This window comes from Ischnura elegans, chromosome 3, assembly GCF_921293095.1.
Source record: "Ischnura elegans chromosome 3, ioIscEleg1.1, whole genome shotgun sequence".
In the NCBI taxonomy this organism is placed as follows: Eukaryota; Metazoa; Arthropoda; class Insecta; order Odonata; family Coenagrionidae; genus Ischnura; species Ischnura elegans.
In genome coordinates this window covers 28,281,517-28,298,913 of record NC_060248.1, presented here as the reverse complement: position 1 = coordinate 28,298,913, position 17,397 = coordinate 28,281,517, and the positions used below count along the sequence as shown (strand labels likewise).

General features: G+C 44.5%; 1 protein-coding gene across 6 annotated transcripts in view; it reads left to right on the top strand.

Annotated features, from left to right (window-relative positions):
• Positions 1-1,065: 1,065 nt before the first annotated feature.
• Positions 1,066-17,397, top strand: part of LOC124155599 (nucleolysin TIAR-like) — a 684,526-nt gene continuing 668,194 nt past the window's right edge. The window contains exon 1 of one of the 6 annotated variants that reach the window (XM_046529563.1): positions 1,066-2,147. In XM_046529563.1, the coding sequence (XP_046385519.1) occupies positions 1,943-2,147 (205 nt within the window). In that variant the 5' untranslated portion in view covers positions 1,066-1,942. Of the gene's footprint in view, positions 2,148-14,307; positions 14,686-17,397 lie in introns of those variants that run through there. The other 5 variants (XM_046529559.1, XM_046529560.1, XM_046529558.1 and 2 more) reach the window with 5 other exon arrangements.

The following is a 17,397-nucleotide window of genomic DNA, read 5'->3' as shown; positions in this document are numbered from 1 at the left end:
CTGCTGTGATGATAGCAGTTGACAATTCGCACTTCATTTTCGTCGAGTGAGAGGGAGGAACACACTTCTAAGCCGTGGGATCGTGAGTAGTGCGCCGTTGCTGCTCTCTCCGTGGAAATCGCGGGAGTGCGCGGGGTATCATCCCCCGGTCGTGCTCGAGGTGACCTCCCACCCCCTTCCGCCCCTCTGCCCCCACCCCCGCTACCCGTGCTCTCCTCCCCCTCCCACCCCTTCCTCCAACCCCCTCCTCCTCGCCGTTCTCTCTCGCGCTATTGGCTCCCTCAAAACTGTGCCGCAGTGTCACGACACGCCTACTCCCGCATCCTGTTCTATTCGTGCTCCCGTGGCGAAAAATAAAACAAGAAAAACTCTCGAGCCGACTGTGTTTGTGTGCGCAGCGCTAAAAAGGGGGTCGGTTTGCTGGTCCTCTCGTCCCCGATCCATTCGCCGTGTCCTTGCTCTCACCTAATGTGGGTCCGCGCGCTGATGCGACCGTGCTGATAGTGCACCTGGCCATTGCCGATTTCTTTCGGAGGGAGAGCTGTGTGCTTGCTCTTGGCCCGCCACCTCACGTGTTACGTCCTCCCAACTTTCATTCATATTTCGGCCGCCTCTCGACCCGGCGAGGTGCGCTGTTCTCGTCCGCCGAACCATCGCTCGTGTGACTGTTTGGGTGGCAGTTTGTGTGTTGGTGCTCTTGTTTTGATCGACTGCCCACCCTCTGCAGCACGGACTCGCCGCTACGTCACGTTCACACAATAGCTCACCTGCTGCTGCTGAGGCTGTCAGGGTTGAGAGAGCGACACTTGAAGGGCTTCTTCACTTCATCACCCCACTCAACACTTAATTCGGGCGAGAGACCCTTTTGTAGGTGACTCTTTTGGTGTCGCGGCCATCGCATGTGCGTGTCTCACTCTAGGTGGTGCCATGCGTCACATCTCCCGGTACCCCTGACCTCCCGATCGCACCCCTTCCACCGTCACTAAGCTACCGCCTCCCACTATCCCCTCCCTCCCTCCGACGACACACTTCCCCTCCGACGCCTCACATCCCCCCTCCCCTCGCGTAAAGCGCCCCCTCCAATTCCCCTACGACGCCCTTCTCCCTCCCCTCCGAAGCCTCCACTCTTCCCCGCTCGCGTCGCTGGACCAGCAGTAGTTCCGTGGTCGGTTTCAGGAGAGCGTCGTGGTACTCGCCGCCCTGGTTCCGGAACTCAGGAAAGGGGGCTCTATCCCTGTTTTAAAGGGTTCACAGATAGGGAGATACTGAGAGGGAGTGTGCAGAGGAACTGAGAGCGGGACTCTTGAGTGAAAAGCGCGGTGAGAGATAGAGAGAGAGAGGGAGCCGCCTGGCGCAGGGAAGCCCTTTAAAGTCAGACCCCGACGGATACGGCGCCTGCCCGTCTCCCGGACCGCTTCTCCCCGGCCTACCCAGTGCGCTGTCTCCCGCTGTCTCGCGTCTCCTGCTCTTGTGGTGTTTCCCTCCCGTTCCTCGTTCGTGCCCGTGGGGTGTGCTCCCCACAACTTTTTACCTCGTCGAGACCTCGGGAGCTGGGAAGACGTCCCCGATCTAGTCGATAGTGTCGCTCCAGAAGTCTGGGAGTTTAGAGTGCTCGGCCGCGGTCGTTGTTCGCCCCCGCACGGCAGGTTTCGTGTGCGCGGGACTGCTCCCGAGGCCTAGTCGCACTCGCCGCGGAAGAGTGGCGTGCTGAAGCAGCGCCGTTCGATCGCCGCCGCCGCAGCTTCGTCCGGCCCCTGCCAGACTTCCCCGCCGCCGGCGCCGCGTTCGCCGCCGCCGCCAGGGCCCCCGTCAACCGGTTCAGCGACCGGAGGAGGCGCCCTGAGGAGGTTCGCGGGTCTCGCGGTGGTGGCCGTGGGTGGTGAACCGTAGTCAGGCAGAAGTCGGCGAGAGAACAGTCGAAGGGGGGAGGGGTCTCGAACAGATGCTGGCTACTATGATGATGCCAGCTGCCGTTGCGGCGGTAGCGGCTTCGGGATCTTCGCCTCCACCTCCGGTAGCCGCCGCCGTCACATCGTCCTCCTCTTCCTCGTCATCGTCCTCCTCGTCCTCCTCATCCTCGGCCTCCTCCACCACTTCGTCAAACGGTGCGGCGAAGGTGGTGAGCATGTCGTCCGGAAACAAAGCAGGTAAATTTCAGCACGGCCCAGGCTCCCCACCTATCTCTGTGGTAGCTCGCTCCCGTGCATGGCGCGAGAGAGCCTCCCTCTTTTTCACGCACCCTTCCTCACCCTCGGGAGGGATTTGTCGTGTGCTCATCACGTCTACACCCTCCATCCCGAATCCTAATTTATTTCTAAACCCCTTTGGATAGTGCGGGGAAACAAGTCTGGAAGACCTTTGAGTCTTGGCTTCTGGAGCCTAACCCTAAGCTGGGTCCAATGATTCCAAATGTCTATCTGTTGTCGTCCCTCACTGCACTCATTCCCGCCCGGCCTGTCGTTGCGTCCCGGCGAGGGAAAGGTCTTCGGCCCGGGAGGTGTTCCTACGCTGCCCTGTATCACAATCCGCCGCCGCTTGAATGAATGCCTGTGCTTCTTTCCCCACCGCGCACAATTTGTTACCCCACCGTTCGAATGCATCCGTGGTTGGAAAAAGTTAAAGTGCTACTGCCCCTGTCTGTTGTATGTACTTACCCACGCCATGCCTAAGTGTGTGTGAGCCTGTGTGTGTTTTTGTGGTTGTACCTTTATGTGTTTGTGTGTATACATGTGTCGCTAGTAAGTTGCTCCGTTTGAGGCTCTCCGTAGTTGGCTCGTCTTCCAGCGAGCGCTCGCGCATAATGTGCCCGCCCCCCTGCTCGCCCGAGATGCTGCGTCGCAACACCAAAGATGAATGAGTTCACCTAGTTTTCTCCTCACGTTTTTCTCTCTCTGTCGCGTCTTCATCTCCGAGGTATCTGATGTCGTAGGGATTCTCCACATGCCGATAGAGGTGATTGTTATGCAATAGAATATTCACTTCTTCTCCTCTGTGAATGCTTTTTAATTTTCTGTAGATTTAGTGTAGGACTCTAATCTTAGCTAAATTTCAATTTTTCAAATAATTCCAAGTTCTTAATCACGGAGAGGTCACCCTTTATATATCTTACTTGTACATAAGTCCTTAGCTATCACCGATAGGTCAATGAAATGTCCGTTTCAGATCGTACGGTGGAAGACATTAGCTGTGTAACTGTTTGCAGAACTTGGTCACTCCCCATGAACGGATGGCGGTTGCTAGTAAAGCTTCAACATCACCACCTGCTGTTTCCTTTCGCCCAATATTTCGCCTGTGTCCTGGAGTATATGATGAAAAGAAAAGTTACTCCTTTATTGTCGTACTGAAGCGTTTTATGCCCTACCATATATTCTCATAGCTTTTGCAAATGAAAATTAGTAATTTTTCTAGAGTGCAATTAGGAATTGAGTGTTTTAAAATCTCTTTGTTAGTATTGAGTTTTACTTAAAGCTTGGCCATAATTTGATCTGAAACTGCCTATAGCTCGAACTGAAATGAAGCGTTGTGATTGTTTTTGTTAGAACTTGCCGTCGATGGTCAAGCGTGTTTATTATTCGTTCCGGGATGACCGGTGTGAGATGCTTCGTGAGAACACGTCCGGGTTTCCCCGTCGGTCGCCTCGGCAACTTAAACGCAGCTGTTGTGCGTGGTGTGCGTGCCAGACGGGCGTTTTGTCCCGGCACGCCTGCGTTAAAGGGAAGCGAGTGCTCGCCGTGCGTAGCCGTTGTCTCCTTTTCCTAGAGGTGGATAATCTCGAAGCAAATTTCGATCCTTATCACGCAAGTGGACAGTTATTAAGGTCATCGCGTCTTACTTTAAGTGAATTAATCTATCGTTTCGCTTTGACATACTATTTTTCATATTTTTTCAAAAAAAGTGTTCGCAATATTTTTCGGTATGTTCTTGATTACGAGAGGATCTTTTAAGCGATCGAGCGTTGACGTGTGCTCCGTTTTCTTTCTTTCAGAATTTACTCTTTTTAAAATGGCATAAGTCCGCATTTTGCGTCGGTTCACGTCGTATGTATTCTATAGCGATGTTGTTGGTTGAGTGTAAGATATGATGCGAGTCCGTCCTCAACGTTCAATTAACTAGAGATCGCATCACCAGAGGGTGATAATAGAGTGAATTATTGGAAAGGCGAATGAAAAAGAAGTTGAGTAAACTTCGGATTGGTCAGAAGTGCGACAGAAAATATTTAGTAATGCTTTATTGTTAGCGTATCATTGCTTCGATTGGCCTATGAGATTGCTTTCCTACCTTGTGGATTGTGTAGCGTACCTTATAGCCCCTTCGCATTTTCCCTCCAAAGTACTTCTTCGTGCTCGCAACTTATGCACAAAATTCGCAATGTTTGCAGTAATTTCAAATTTCTTTGCGCATGCAGTCATAGACGTAGGTTTACAAGTAAATGTTTTGTTTTGACAGATATTGGTTGGATTTTGTGTAGTCTCACTGGTTTTCTTAAGCAATTTATTAGGCGAGGAGGAATAGCTGCCTTATCCAGTACTTAGTTACATCGGAATAGTAAGTTTTCTCTTACGTAATAATGCCATGTAATAGTATTAAACGAAATGACTTTTAAATAACATAGCGCTCATAACATGTTTCTTTTCTAATTGATTTTCCTTTTATTAATTTAAATTAATCAGCGTTTCATTTCAGAGGCACTTACGGGTTTATTTATCATTTTGCTGAGTAGCCTTGTTTATATGGAGTCCTTATGAATAGAAACTAGCGAAACACATTTCAATGTTGGCTGGATTAATAATATTATTACATTATATATGGGGATGATGCGTTTTTGATGTTCTTATTTAGTTATTATTTTCAGAGCGGAAAATCGGATCCTAGATTTCAACGGTAATTCTCAATAATAAAGTCTAATTATGTTTATATAAATTAATGTACAGGTATCAGTTGCACCATGATTTGTATTTTTCTATTGTTTTCGTATCTTTACCTAATGTCCACCTGATTTATCATATTCCGTATTAAAATGTTCATAGCCTTTGTGCGTATGTTGTCGTTGCTTAATTTTTTCCTTACTCTATATTTTCTGGTCAAAGGAATGTATATTTAATTTTAAAATTGACGCACTTACTCGTTGTCCAAGAAAAAAATCGAAAATTTGTTTTGATGGGTGTTGAAGGATGAGGCAACGACGTGATAACTTCCCGCAATTGGGGTAGTGAGCTAATTCCTATGGAGCTGCTATAATTTCCCGAAATCAGTGAAGCAATCATGAGAAATTTTTAGGGGATGTAGGTAGGTCAGGTAGATTTAAGGTTGGATGCGCTTCATTCGAAGTCGTGTTTCAGGCCTTCTGTAACAGTGTGCTCTAACCAGGCGGTTGTCTCCCCATAGTGTACAATGGTCATGGAAAATTTTGATTCCCTGAATATGATCCGTCAGAATAAAATAGAACGAGTATTAGGTTGTGAGGGTGGTAGTAGTGAGTTCATGTGCCTAGTTAGGTGATGGGGTAGTGTCCGTTATTAAACGTTGATCATACTTGGTCATATTTTCAATTCCATGTGACGTAATTTCTCCAATATAAAGTTTATTTTCGTAGCTTAAGTGTCTTCGTTTTAAAATAAATTAAACATATGCGGCAAAGGGGTGTGAGGAAGTATTATTCTGGTATTTCCGTGGCTCGTGTGCCCCCTCCCGTGCATGATGAAAGATTGACAATTAGCCCATAGTTCAGAATATGAGCACGTTAAATTTGAGTGAAGATGGAATTCGTTTAGTTACGTTCGGGCACTATCGATCTAATTTTTTAAATTTGATTTTACCACTGTTCCTATTAGTAATCCCTAATTTGTTAAGTCTAGCTTCTCTTACATAGTTATATTCATCATAACTACAATATATTTTTCAATAATGCTCGTCAATGAATACTGCGTATTTCTAACTCGATGCTAAATTCATAGGAATTCAATTTATTTCATGTGAAATAAGTGTTCCCTATTATTAATTTTGCATTGGCGAAGTGATTTTTCTCAATAATAAGTTTTTTTGAACTGATGATCCAGGCCATCGCTTGAATCTCTCTCAGCTTACTCTTATAGCTACGTAATTATACCACATTCTAATTGCTAAAACAGGCAAATTTCACATGATAAGAACGAACCGTGTATGCGATTCAACCGAATAATTTTACAGGCTTAATTATTGGTTACACTTCTTATCATATGGCCGCGAAGTTATTTTTCATTAGTTATAGTTATGGTACTGCTTAGTTTTTCGAGTTGTTTGGACCTCGTTAACAACATTCGCGTGGAACCAAATCTTGACGAAATCGACGTGAACGGAATTCAAAGATCGACTCGGAGGCTTTATTTAGGGCTGAATAAGTAGTTATATTCGCAATGGGCATGGTTAAATGAGCTAATGAAATTATGCATGGTTTCTCGTGAAAATCGACATTGAACGGCGGACTCTCTTCAATAATTCCCTCTTATCGAGCTCTGGTTTCCTCTACAGCATCCTTGCTGTGCCTCTCATCGCTGACCCCGCTGTGGTCCCCCGATAGTGGGTGAACGTTGTGGGGTAGGTACATGTATATGTATATTTATCCGTCGCCGTAAATCGTTCAGCAGCGGCCAGCGAGCATTTTTCCCGGGACTCTCCTCGCCCGACTCCCCAGCCTTTCCGCTCGCGTCGCCCGCGGAAAACGGTGTCACGATCCGGGAGGGTTTTTATCCCCTTGCTATCCTCCCTCGTCCACGCAATCTGCTCCCCGCCGCGACGCACAACACCCCCTCGCTTGCGAAAAAGGCCACCGGCCTCCTCCAACCCCGTTCTCCACCCCCTACCCCACCCACCCTCCGTCCCCCGTGGCTTCCGCATAATACTTCCCCCTCGCACCTTCTCTCTATTTCCCTCTTTGCATATCGACAAAACGATAAAGCGCCGGCGCTCGCCCGCACTCCTCTCTCTCTCTCTCCTATCTTCATCCTCACCTTTCGTAGAGGCAGCCAACCAACCAACCAACTTCCCAGGCTAAGATATAATGATGCCGCCGCTGCGAGGGATGAAAAACAAATGGATATTATTTTACCCGACACCCATTCATCCCCGCCCGCGTAACAGTTTTCGCTAGTTACTTCATCTTCAGGAGCGCCGCCGAGTGGCGATATCGGGAGCAAATAAGATTATATGTCGCGCTTGTTTCGGTATTCTTCTCCGTGTCTCATTACCCTCGAGGATGCAGAAAAATTATTGTCACATCGGTGTTTGTTTTATTTCCTTTTATGAGCTCATTGCGTGTCGCAATCGTCCCGTCACATCTGCCCAAGTAGGCAATGCTCGCACCAAGGGTATTTCACAAGAATTCCACTCTTAAGATTCTGTATGGTAGTGCACAAGAATGCCTAATTAACTGAGGCTCGATTTATTTGTCTTCTGCTGTGTACTAAGGCGTACGGTCTTACCGTTCCTCTCTTGTCCTCTCAATTCTATCACATGCGGGAGGTATTTTACGTTGGTTTTTAGTAAAATATTTCTGCTATTATTATTTGTCAGATAACATTATTTCCTCCGCCACAAATAGATATTCAGAGCTCTTACAAATCGTTCAGCGCCTGTGATGACGTCTTAAATTCCGTATCGCTGAAGTTCGAGAAAATTTTGTGCAACAAACTTTTCTAAATATCGGCACGTTTATCGTTCTTGTGGTATGTATCCCTTATGACCATCTGTTAAAGTCATTAACTTACCGTAAAATATTTAATTTGGTCGTTCATATAAAAACTATTTCTCCTTTTCAATTAGCTGTGGGTTCTGGCAGGAGAAAGAAACGGCCCCGCGTAGGCATCATTTTGCTAAGGAGAGAAGTATATTTGGCTAATTTTAATGGAATGAACTTTGATGCCTGTGAATTAAGGGTGGAGGGACTGATCGAAAAGGTATTACTGTTATTTCAAATACTTGTTTTGTTTGTTTGTTAATAATTGTGTTGCGAATTATCAGTCAGTGTTATTTATAGCTCTTCTGCCGAGGAAGGCACCATTTCAAATTCGCAATTTATTTCGTGTATCTTTTAATTTCTTGTGCATTATGCTGTATCGTTATCCTAAGGGGAGTATTTGATTTGTCCTCAAGGGCAAGTACCTACCGAATGATTTATCTTTTTCTTATTCGTATGTTTTTTCTGTCACTCATTCTTTTTTTGCTGTTTTCGGTGTCTCGGTTAAAATTTTCTCCTATTCCCGGTTTTGATCAAAGGCACGTCTTCAATGGTCTCTTCTTCGCTTAGCGTCTTGAGGGGGGAGGTAATCCCTTATGTGACGCGCATCACTTCCTAAGACGCTTGGATGAATGAACGAGAGACGTCGCAGACACAGTGGCGAAGGAGGGGAAAAGACACGGAGGGGAATTTAGACTAAGCATGCGTGTCTGGAGAGCGTGCCTTTTCCTCCCCTCCACCTCCTCAACCTTCCCCCTCCACGCATTTTGGAGGGGAGGGCGAGAGGGGGACGGGGAGGCTAATATCGCGCCGCGTAGTGCCCGGCTCCGTCGCAGCGTGGCGCCATCTGCCGCGGCCTTCCTCGACTATGACGGAACGGCGCCAATTACGTATCAGCCGCCATCATAGCCGGAACCTTAGAGGGAGTGAATCGCTTCTTCTTCTCCCGAATTGAAGGAGCCTCGCTTCCCCTTCCCAAACCACTCTCCTCGCCTCATGCCAGGCCTCACTCTTCTGTTCGCGTTCTTATTCCATTGGTTTGAAAGAGATAGATGTAACGATTCATTCCTCAGCGTCGTGTCTCCGAACCGCGCGACTGAGACTCATCTTGTCACATTATGCCATTCTTGGTAATTATTTACACGTGATACAAGGATTTACTAACCTTTATTTTGTTTTTTAGCGTAGTTTTTAGCCTAGTTTCGTATTGAACAATCGAATCGGAAAATTAATTAATATTATGCTCGTGAGTTAGGCAACTGAACTGTAAAATATCTCTTACGTTAAGGATAAGTTAATGTGATGTAATATTTTGCCATTATTTCATCTCCGATTAATTTCTCTCCAAGACTTATCCATTGAGAGAAACTGGTGAGTGACGAGAATTAATAGTTCCTGCGCATTATCTCTACACTGTGTTCCGACCACGTAGAGTATTCGATACCATTAACCAATTATTCAATTTTTTTGGCTAAGCAATCATACCTTCTTAATAATTTAGACCTGGAGATTTAAACCCATATAATTTAAATTGTATTTCCGTGCAATGAAGTAAGCTTTATTTAGTTAATTTTGAACTAATTCTCTTTCTATACACCTCGCTCATCTTTAGACCGGTAACTGGGGATCAATAACCGAATCACCCGGTGCTAAGGCTGGCAAATTCAGGCTAATGTAGCCATTCACATCGCCCCTGAAAAAGACAATCGCAGAGACGCGTTTCCACGATGCACAAGTATACGCGTGTACTCAAACACTGCTGAAGTAATAGCCTCTGAGTACTCCATAACCTCCATAAATACGTCTGTACACGTTCTCTTTATGTCTCCAGTTATTCTTCCAATCCATTCTACTATCCGCCCGTGCACATATTCGCACATGCAGTAGGTAACTACGTCTAGCAAGATCGGCTTAACTTTGGTTTAACTCTTGGTTCTATTCTATCGCATACCCGTATTACCGTGCTTGTGAAGGGCGTACTCAATCTAGGTAGCACTTGACGAAATCTATCTCACCTAATGCTCAAATACTGTTGATAGTGTGGATCGAAAGTGCAATGAAGAAAGTGAGGACGCTGGAAACAGTAACAAAAGGAAATGGTGTTGTCTAGACAGGGAAGGGGGAGAAAAAAAGCATGATTTGTGCAATAAATGAAGAGTAATAAGCCTCAAGCAAGAAATTCAATATAGAAGTTAGGACCGAGGAGTTCAATCGGTGAAATTTCTTGTTCCATGTAAACCTACCTATTTGTTATCTACTTGGTGCGAAGGCTTCCGCGGTGCGCTGGTAATGTAGGCTGCATTTTTCGGGTTTCACCGCGTCGTGATAGCGTTAACTATTTGTTAAGTTGTAATTATTGTCACCCACAACGTGAGAATACATTATTTCTGTGTATTATTTCTGCTATTCATACGTGCACGCATCTGCGTAGGAATATGCGTCGCACTAATCTAGATGAACACCTGCTGACACTATTTACACTCATTCCTCTCCAATCAGGTTTACTCTATTGATTAATAGACAAAATACCTTACCGTGAGCCTTTATCATACACAGAAAAACACCCGTGTAATGTTTGATATTTGGGGGCATCTATATTATAAAATATATTACGCCGAATTTTGTATTATTGGTGATTGATCATCCCCAGCCAAACAGAGATGGCTAGCACGGCATTATGTAGATGTAATTTACATTCAACAAATCTTGCGATTTGGGTCAAGTGAACTTTATACCTGAGAAAATGCTAATTATGATAATTTCTCTTTATTGAACTTTATTCGCATTCGTAATTTCCGTTTATGATACGATTCACCTTCAGGTGACGCCTGAAAATGTAATTTTGTGTTGGAACCAGGATAATGGATGGAATAGAATGAATTGATTTTGTCTTGGGAAACTCGATTGACTTGCTTAAAATTTGAAGAAAGGAGAGACTTCGATATTCCACAGGTCATGCAGAAATTTTTGGCTTCTTTTTTTTTAATATAGTAGAATGCAGGATATATTACCGCATGCCTTTACAGAGAGGATATTCAAAGTTGCACCTACAATTTGGTAAAATCCTTTATTCTTCCGGGTAAAAATGAATTCCAAGGCATATCCGTTCGGCTAAAAATCATTCTTATATAATCGTTTTGTAGTTCTAAGATGATGTTCTTGGTATTGCTTTGAAAGATTTCTTAATTTCTTAAGCGAGACAATTACGTAGCAACTCAGGCTCTAGCGGCTCCCAGCGTAATTCACATAAAAAATGCATCAAGCTCTACTTACAAAAATAGTATTGCAGTGGCCTTTGTTAAAATTAATTTCCTCATTAATGCAAGTAAAAGGGATTGGACAAGGGCGCCGCGAGCAGGTGGTGCGTGCGGAAATCCGCGGTCGCGAGGCGCGGCTCTGCCTTGCCGCGCTCCCGCCTCTGTCGGCGAGCGCGATCCCGCGGCGGCAGCTGCACCTCACGAGCACTTTGGCCGGCTTCCCTGGAGCCACGCATAACATACCTTCGGAACAAAGAAAGCCAGAGTAGTTGGGTACCCAAGCCTCCCCAACTTATCCGACCTTCTCCCTCAGGCCCCTCGATCTCCCAGGTCTCCAACCGAACCGTGTGAAAGTCTTGTGTGCCCTCGCAAAACCAACCTGCCTGCCTCTCAAGCAGCCAATGCGCGCGATCGAGAAAACCCTTTCGATTCCCCTTTCGCGAAAGACACAGTTGCCAACCTTTGCGTTTCTTCTTCTCCCATACTATCCCTCCTTTCGTCCTTGACTGTGATAATACTTGACTCTGCGATTACGTAACAAGGAAAGGTTGAACTTGTCTGCCCATTATCGTAGGCATCCAGTGCGCAAATAGCGTTTTGGATATCGGTGAGTACATCCTCTGCCAAACAGCCCGGAGTTGACTCGCAGGGTCTTTTGTCTTTGCAGTTGTAGGTGCACGAATGTGTATGATGCATTGTGACTGAATTTTGACCAATATGAGCCTTATGCACGTTATGAAATAAAAATATTACCTACACATTTTAGCATTTGCAGTCGAATTGAGTTCCCAGAAAACATGCGTCGATCCATAAATGATATAGAACTAAGGGGCAAATGAGCTGATATGGAATAATTGAAGTACCTAGACAAGGTTTTTGGTGAAAATGAGTGAAACCGTGGAATTTTTATGGGACGAATGCGAAGGGAAAAATGAAGCTTATTAAATATTGCTTGAGGACGAATGCAAACGCTAGATTACATCCAATAGTCGATGATTTCTATACTAAAAGGATGTAAGAATTTATGTAAGTATTTATGTCACAACAAGGAAAAACATTACGTATATAGGGTATCTGAGGCCTCTGGGTGTGTAAGTTAAGACTGACCATAGTGCATTCATCCACCTAGTTTTTGCGTAAACGGCTCATTATCCATTTTTATGCGTGTTTTAAATAGTCACCATGACATTAACGTATGATTGGTTGTTTACTGAAGGTGAACATTCTTCTCCTGTGATTCATGGCATGAAAATCGCGCCCTGGCGTAAACGTCGAGGAATGTGTGACGCTACTCGTTGTTCGTCGGGTCGATTTAGGCAAAGCCATAATCGTTCGTTGTCCTTTGAACGCAGTGTCATCTTACGTAGGAGAGTATCTTTTGGAATGCGTTCCAACGAGTCTATTAAAATGGCCTATTTACTTTTATGAGCTAGTTGAAGACACGAGGCGCAGTGGTCGTCCTTCTGTTGGTGACTAGGAAGTGAAAACATAGGTTGGCAGTAAGTGCATATGCGCGAGACAGTCTAGATAAGTAGTTGATGGTAATTAGTCTAAGAGGAGAATAATTGTCATTCTTTTAACGAGATATTAATTCCACCTTGCCACGTATTAAAATTCAATTAGGGATGCAGTGTGAAGTGAAAATCTCAGTGGGGAAAAATTTTATTTTCGTTCGTTAAAAATGTAAAAGAGTTCCAATTATTTCTACATATGCCGTTAAATTCCAGTAGCGTAATCATGAAGAGTTTCCCTCATAATCTTTTGAAGCTGAAAAATACTTCCTGGAAAATTTTTTGTGTCTAGGAAAGAAGAAAATAAGTATATCAAGTTAAATGCATCGATAGTTTTTATCGTTGCCTCTCATTACACATAAATTTTCTTGCCACGGATGGTGAATAAATCACTAGTATTCAAGGTAATCTACCGGCATAAGTAGATATAAAGGGAACATGGCGTCTTACTCATCTCCTCCGTCTATTCCCATTCCACCGTTTATCCTTTTTATTTCTATTTGAATAAATTTTCATCGAAAGCTCACGATTTCCTTGTCTTACATAAAAGGAAATTTACACTAAACGAAGTCGCTGGAATGCGGCCAAAGAACTCTGGGTACTCATTTCTTCTATCCCATTATTGAAACAAAACAAAATTGAGTTGCATCAATTTATTAGAGCAATGATATATGAAACAGTTGCTTGCTAAAATTCATTTGAGGAATAATGTTGTAGAATGGATAATGATGTAGTATGAGATTGTTGTGAAAGACTCTTTGATGTCGGCATTTATTGCGAAACTCATGAAACCACAAGTGAAATTGTGGTGTCTACTCCCGATTTCGGTTTATTTCTGTCTAATATTCATTCGCGTTTCAGATATGTCACGTAGCTGCCGCTCAAACATCATTATTTTATTCTACTGATTTAGGTAGGTCTCCATGGAGATCGGAAGAAGTAATCTGGGAGACTCCCTTTACTTCTTTTCTTCAATTCACTGTAAGGCCTACTCCCTTTCAATATATCTAGAAATCCTATTCTCTTCCTTCCTCTCCCTCTTTACCTAACATTCTACCCTCTAGCACCGTTTTCAACATCCTCTCCCCGCTAAGTACTTGGTCCATCCATACCTTCTGTCTTCTCCATATCTCATATAAAAGCTGCCTCTCCTCACCCACCATGACCAGCACTTCGTCGTTTCACCTCCTCTCTGTCCATTTCACTTCCATTCTTCTCCATACCCGCATCTCGAATGCCTCCAATCTTCTCTCGTTCTCCTTCCTAAGTGTCCACGTTTCCGCACCGTAGAAAGCGACACTCCTGATCAAACTCTTCACAAACCTTTTGTTTAAACTCTTACTTAACGATCCTCTCAGAAGCTCCAGTAGTATAATATACTCGATATCCTGTGAGCCTCCTTAAGGGTGTATGGCAGGGGGTGATTATTTCTCTCCAACATGAACTCATAATCAGCTACATGTAGATGCTACCTCTATTTCTCGTGACATGACTGGGGTTAGCACTCACCAAGCGTGCATTATTCTTTCCATTGCTTACGGTATTTTGAATCAGATAGTAACATCATCTCTAAGCAGAGCACATTTTCAGTCAGTCTTGTGTCCTCAATCGCTAGCCAGGAGTTGCCTTCCCGTGTATCCCCCCGTTTGAATCGAGCTGAGCGCACAGTCTTCACATGTTGTCGAGGTAGAGGAACGTCCTTCCTCCTCGTCGCCACTCTTGCGTCCTGCCGACTCAGCCTTCTTTCCTCTGTGGAAGGGGAGGGAGAGGAGAAAGGCCTCTAGCCTTGCGGGACCGTCCGTCGTCGGCCGGGCCGAATACCTACCCAGCCGGTTAGTCCCCGCATGGCGCGTCTTTGAGCTGGTCGTGTCTCCTCACACTACACAGTCAGTCAGCCTCGTCGCCGTCGACAGCCGGGCTCGTGGAAGACAGTCCAGTGAGTGGTTTAGCCCAGCGCTGAAGGGCTGTAACGGGACACGCATGTGATTAGCGCCAGGACTGAGGGAGACGTTATACTTCCACGTCAGCTTGGCTGTTAGCGTGTCGAAAGCTGTGGCGCGGGTGCTGACGTGTGCTTTTGTGTATCAGTGTGGTTGCGTGCGTTATAGGCACGCATAACTCACCTCTGTTACCATAGGAAAAGACAGAAGAATGGTTAATTGGAAGTACGAACCGTACAACAATCCGCGGACGAGGAAAGGAAAAGGCAAGCCACATATCACACGGTTCTTTTCTTCTAGGGCCAGAGTAAAGATGTCTTGGTCGCTTATGTGTTGTGTGTTCGTCCCTGTGCCAGTTCTTGATTGGTTGTTCTTTGTGTGTTTGTCTCTGTGCGTTGTGCTTCGGTCCTTTGTTGTGATTTTGTGATGTTGCTATGCCATTTTTGATGTGGTTGTGCATTATGTAATCTCGTGAAGTGTTAAGTAGTTGAGTGTTTCTGAGTGTGTTGTCTGTCAGTGATATTTCCATTGGATTATCCTACGTCGTATCACATGGTCGTGCGTTCGCGAATTGGTGAGCCTACACTGGTGTCACTATCTATTTGCCTTGGGTGTTGGTTTTCATTCTGTCTGTCGCTTTAACTAGGTAAAGGAGATGCGCTTATGAAGTGATGCACATATTAATGAAAATCTTTTATTGAAATGCTTAAGCAGGTGCCCACTTAATGCTTTGCCGCATTGATATATATCTCTACGAATTTGATGACAGCCATCAATTGAATAATTTTTGTTTATGTTCTCAAGGTTTGTCGCCTTTTCTTTGCATGAGAGGACTTTGGGTGAAGGCTCCACAATAGCGATTTTCTTATATTATAGTTAATTACTTATATAATAGTTAACGATGAAGAAAATAGATATATTCCCTGAGAATCATTATATATCCTCACACCAAACTTCATATTATGTCTGTTCCAGCCGCGGTAAAGTATAATTAGGCCGGAAAATCGCGCAGTTGTTGTCAGCAATCCAAGTTCTACCTTCTGCATGTTGTGCGGACTGCTTTTATGAAGGATGGCTATGTGTACGCGTCAATTCATGATACAATTCCTTTCTCCAAGTTATTTATGCACGGATCGCAGACTTTTCGCGTGGGTCAATGCAGTGTCAATCAAAAGCAATATGGTAATCTACGCTGTTACATATTTGTGTTGAATTTTTAAATCGGCCGATGTAGTAATTGCTGGAACGGTTAACGGCTGGCTATAGCGGATCAAGCCCAATTTATTCTCCGTAACCATGTTCATGTCGTGCATCACTTATTTTGACAAAAAGCTTGAACTCATTTTCTCTTCATCGCTCTTCATAATTAAGCCTCCGCCACGCCATGTATTAGATACACTTTAAATCCCCAAGTAATCAACCTAAAGATGTTCACTAAAATCTTTTGCTTATTCTTCTCAATAATTACATTCTTGGTGCCGTTTTTTTTACCATATCCAGCTGTTTCTATTTGTTGTCATGGGTCGTCTTACGGTATATTTTCCGTAGAACGTTTTAATTCAAAAATAGTATTTTTTAAAATTACCTCGTATTGGCTATCCACGATTTACGTGCCTATTCAATGTGGAAGATGGGTGCTGAGCTGGGCGAGTGTCGGCGTTCGCCTTGCAAGACCGCGTAGTTTACGCTCCTACAATTCCGCGCGCTCGATCGAGGGATGCAAAACGTGATGGACGAAGGATGCCCTGCCCGTCATGCACCGCTCTCTGCCGTCCCGGAGGGTTTCCATTCGTTTCGTGCCCCTCTGTCCCCTTCTCCCCTTCCGTATGACTTTCCGTACGCTTTTCTGGTCCCTCGACGAAAAGCCAGAAGAAAAGGACTTGCTCCCCTCACGTCTGCACTTCAGTCTCTCCTCGCCGCTCCCACCGTATTTCCCTGGGATCTCTCTCTCTCCCTCTCCTCCTCGCCCAAGACCATGTATCCATACTGTCCCTTCCGCTTGCCCATGTGATCGTTCCTTTTAAGTGTGGGGGATGTTGGTTACGCTGGGTCTCCAGGTTTTAATTTTTATTCAGAGGAGCCCCTTACGCTGTATGGAGGTGAACGCCCATTTTTTTAAAAGATCTGGATAGAAATTACTCATCTCACTGCTTGAACTTGATCCTTGAACTATTATTGAAATTAGACACTGAGCGTAGTACGTACAATGAGTTAACTGAAATTGTCCATTTCGACATTTCCTTGGCATTCCTTAGCCTCGGTAGATAACGCGACTCGGGTTTTTTATATTATTTTCTTATTTTTATAATGCTTGAAAATGAATTTCGTTTGATGTTTTTCGTATCATTAAGCTCGAAAGCTTGAGCTTAAAAACTTGGAAACCGTTCTAAATTATTTATATCGATTACGGGGTAATTAGCTAGTTATCATCTGCAATGCATTTGCAGTGTTTGTAAACTGAGCTGTTTAGTAACCGTGACATTTGTTTCGTCGTTTTCGTTCCTGTAAGAAATCAGCAGGCAGCCGTATCTTCCTTGGTGAGCTTGGAGATTTTTTATAATAAATTGAATACCTAGGAAAGGTTTTTTTAGAAATCGCCGATTCGTCCATTTTTAGTTACAGCATTACTTCTACAGTATGCGTTCGTCATAAGTGCTTCCTTCATCTTTATTGAATTATGTAGTTTTATTTTCTTAAATCTGCTAATTAGCGATTTATGCCGAGCGCACGCGTGCATTATGTTTCTTGCCTAATGTATTTTCGTGCTTCCATTGCGGAGTCAAATTTTGTATCTCTTCTCACGTCATCTCACAATCCAACCTAATCCTCAAGTCTTCTCCCCTCCGCGCCTCAGGACTTCCTGCACTTTACGTCTTCATGGCAGGAACTCTTCTCTGTAAATAATGGAAGGAAAATTCTCGCTGGTGAATCTATTTGCTTACTTTAGAGATCTATTATTTTTATTTTAAGGGAACGCT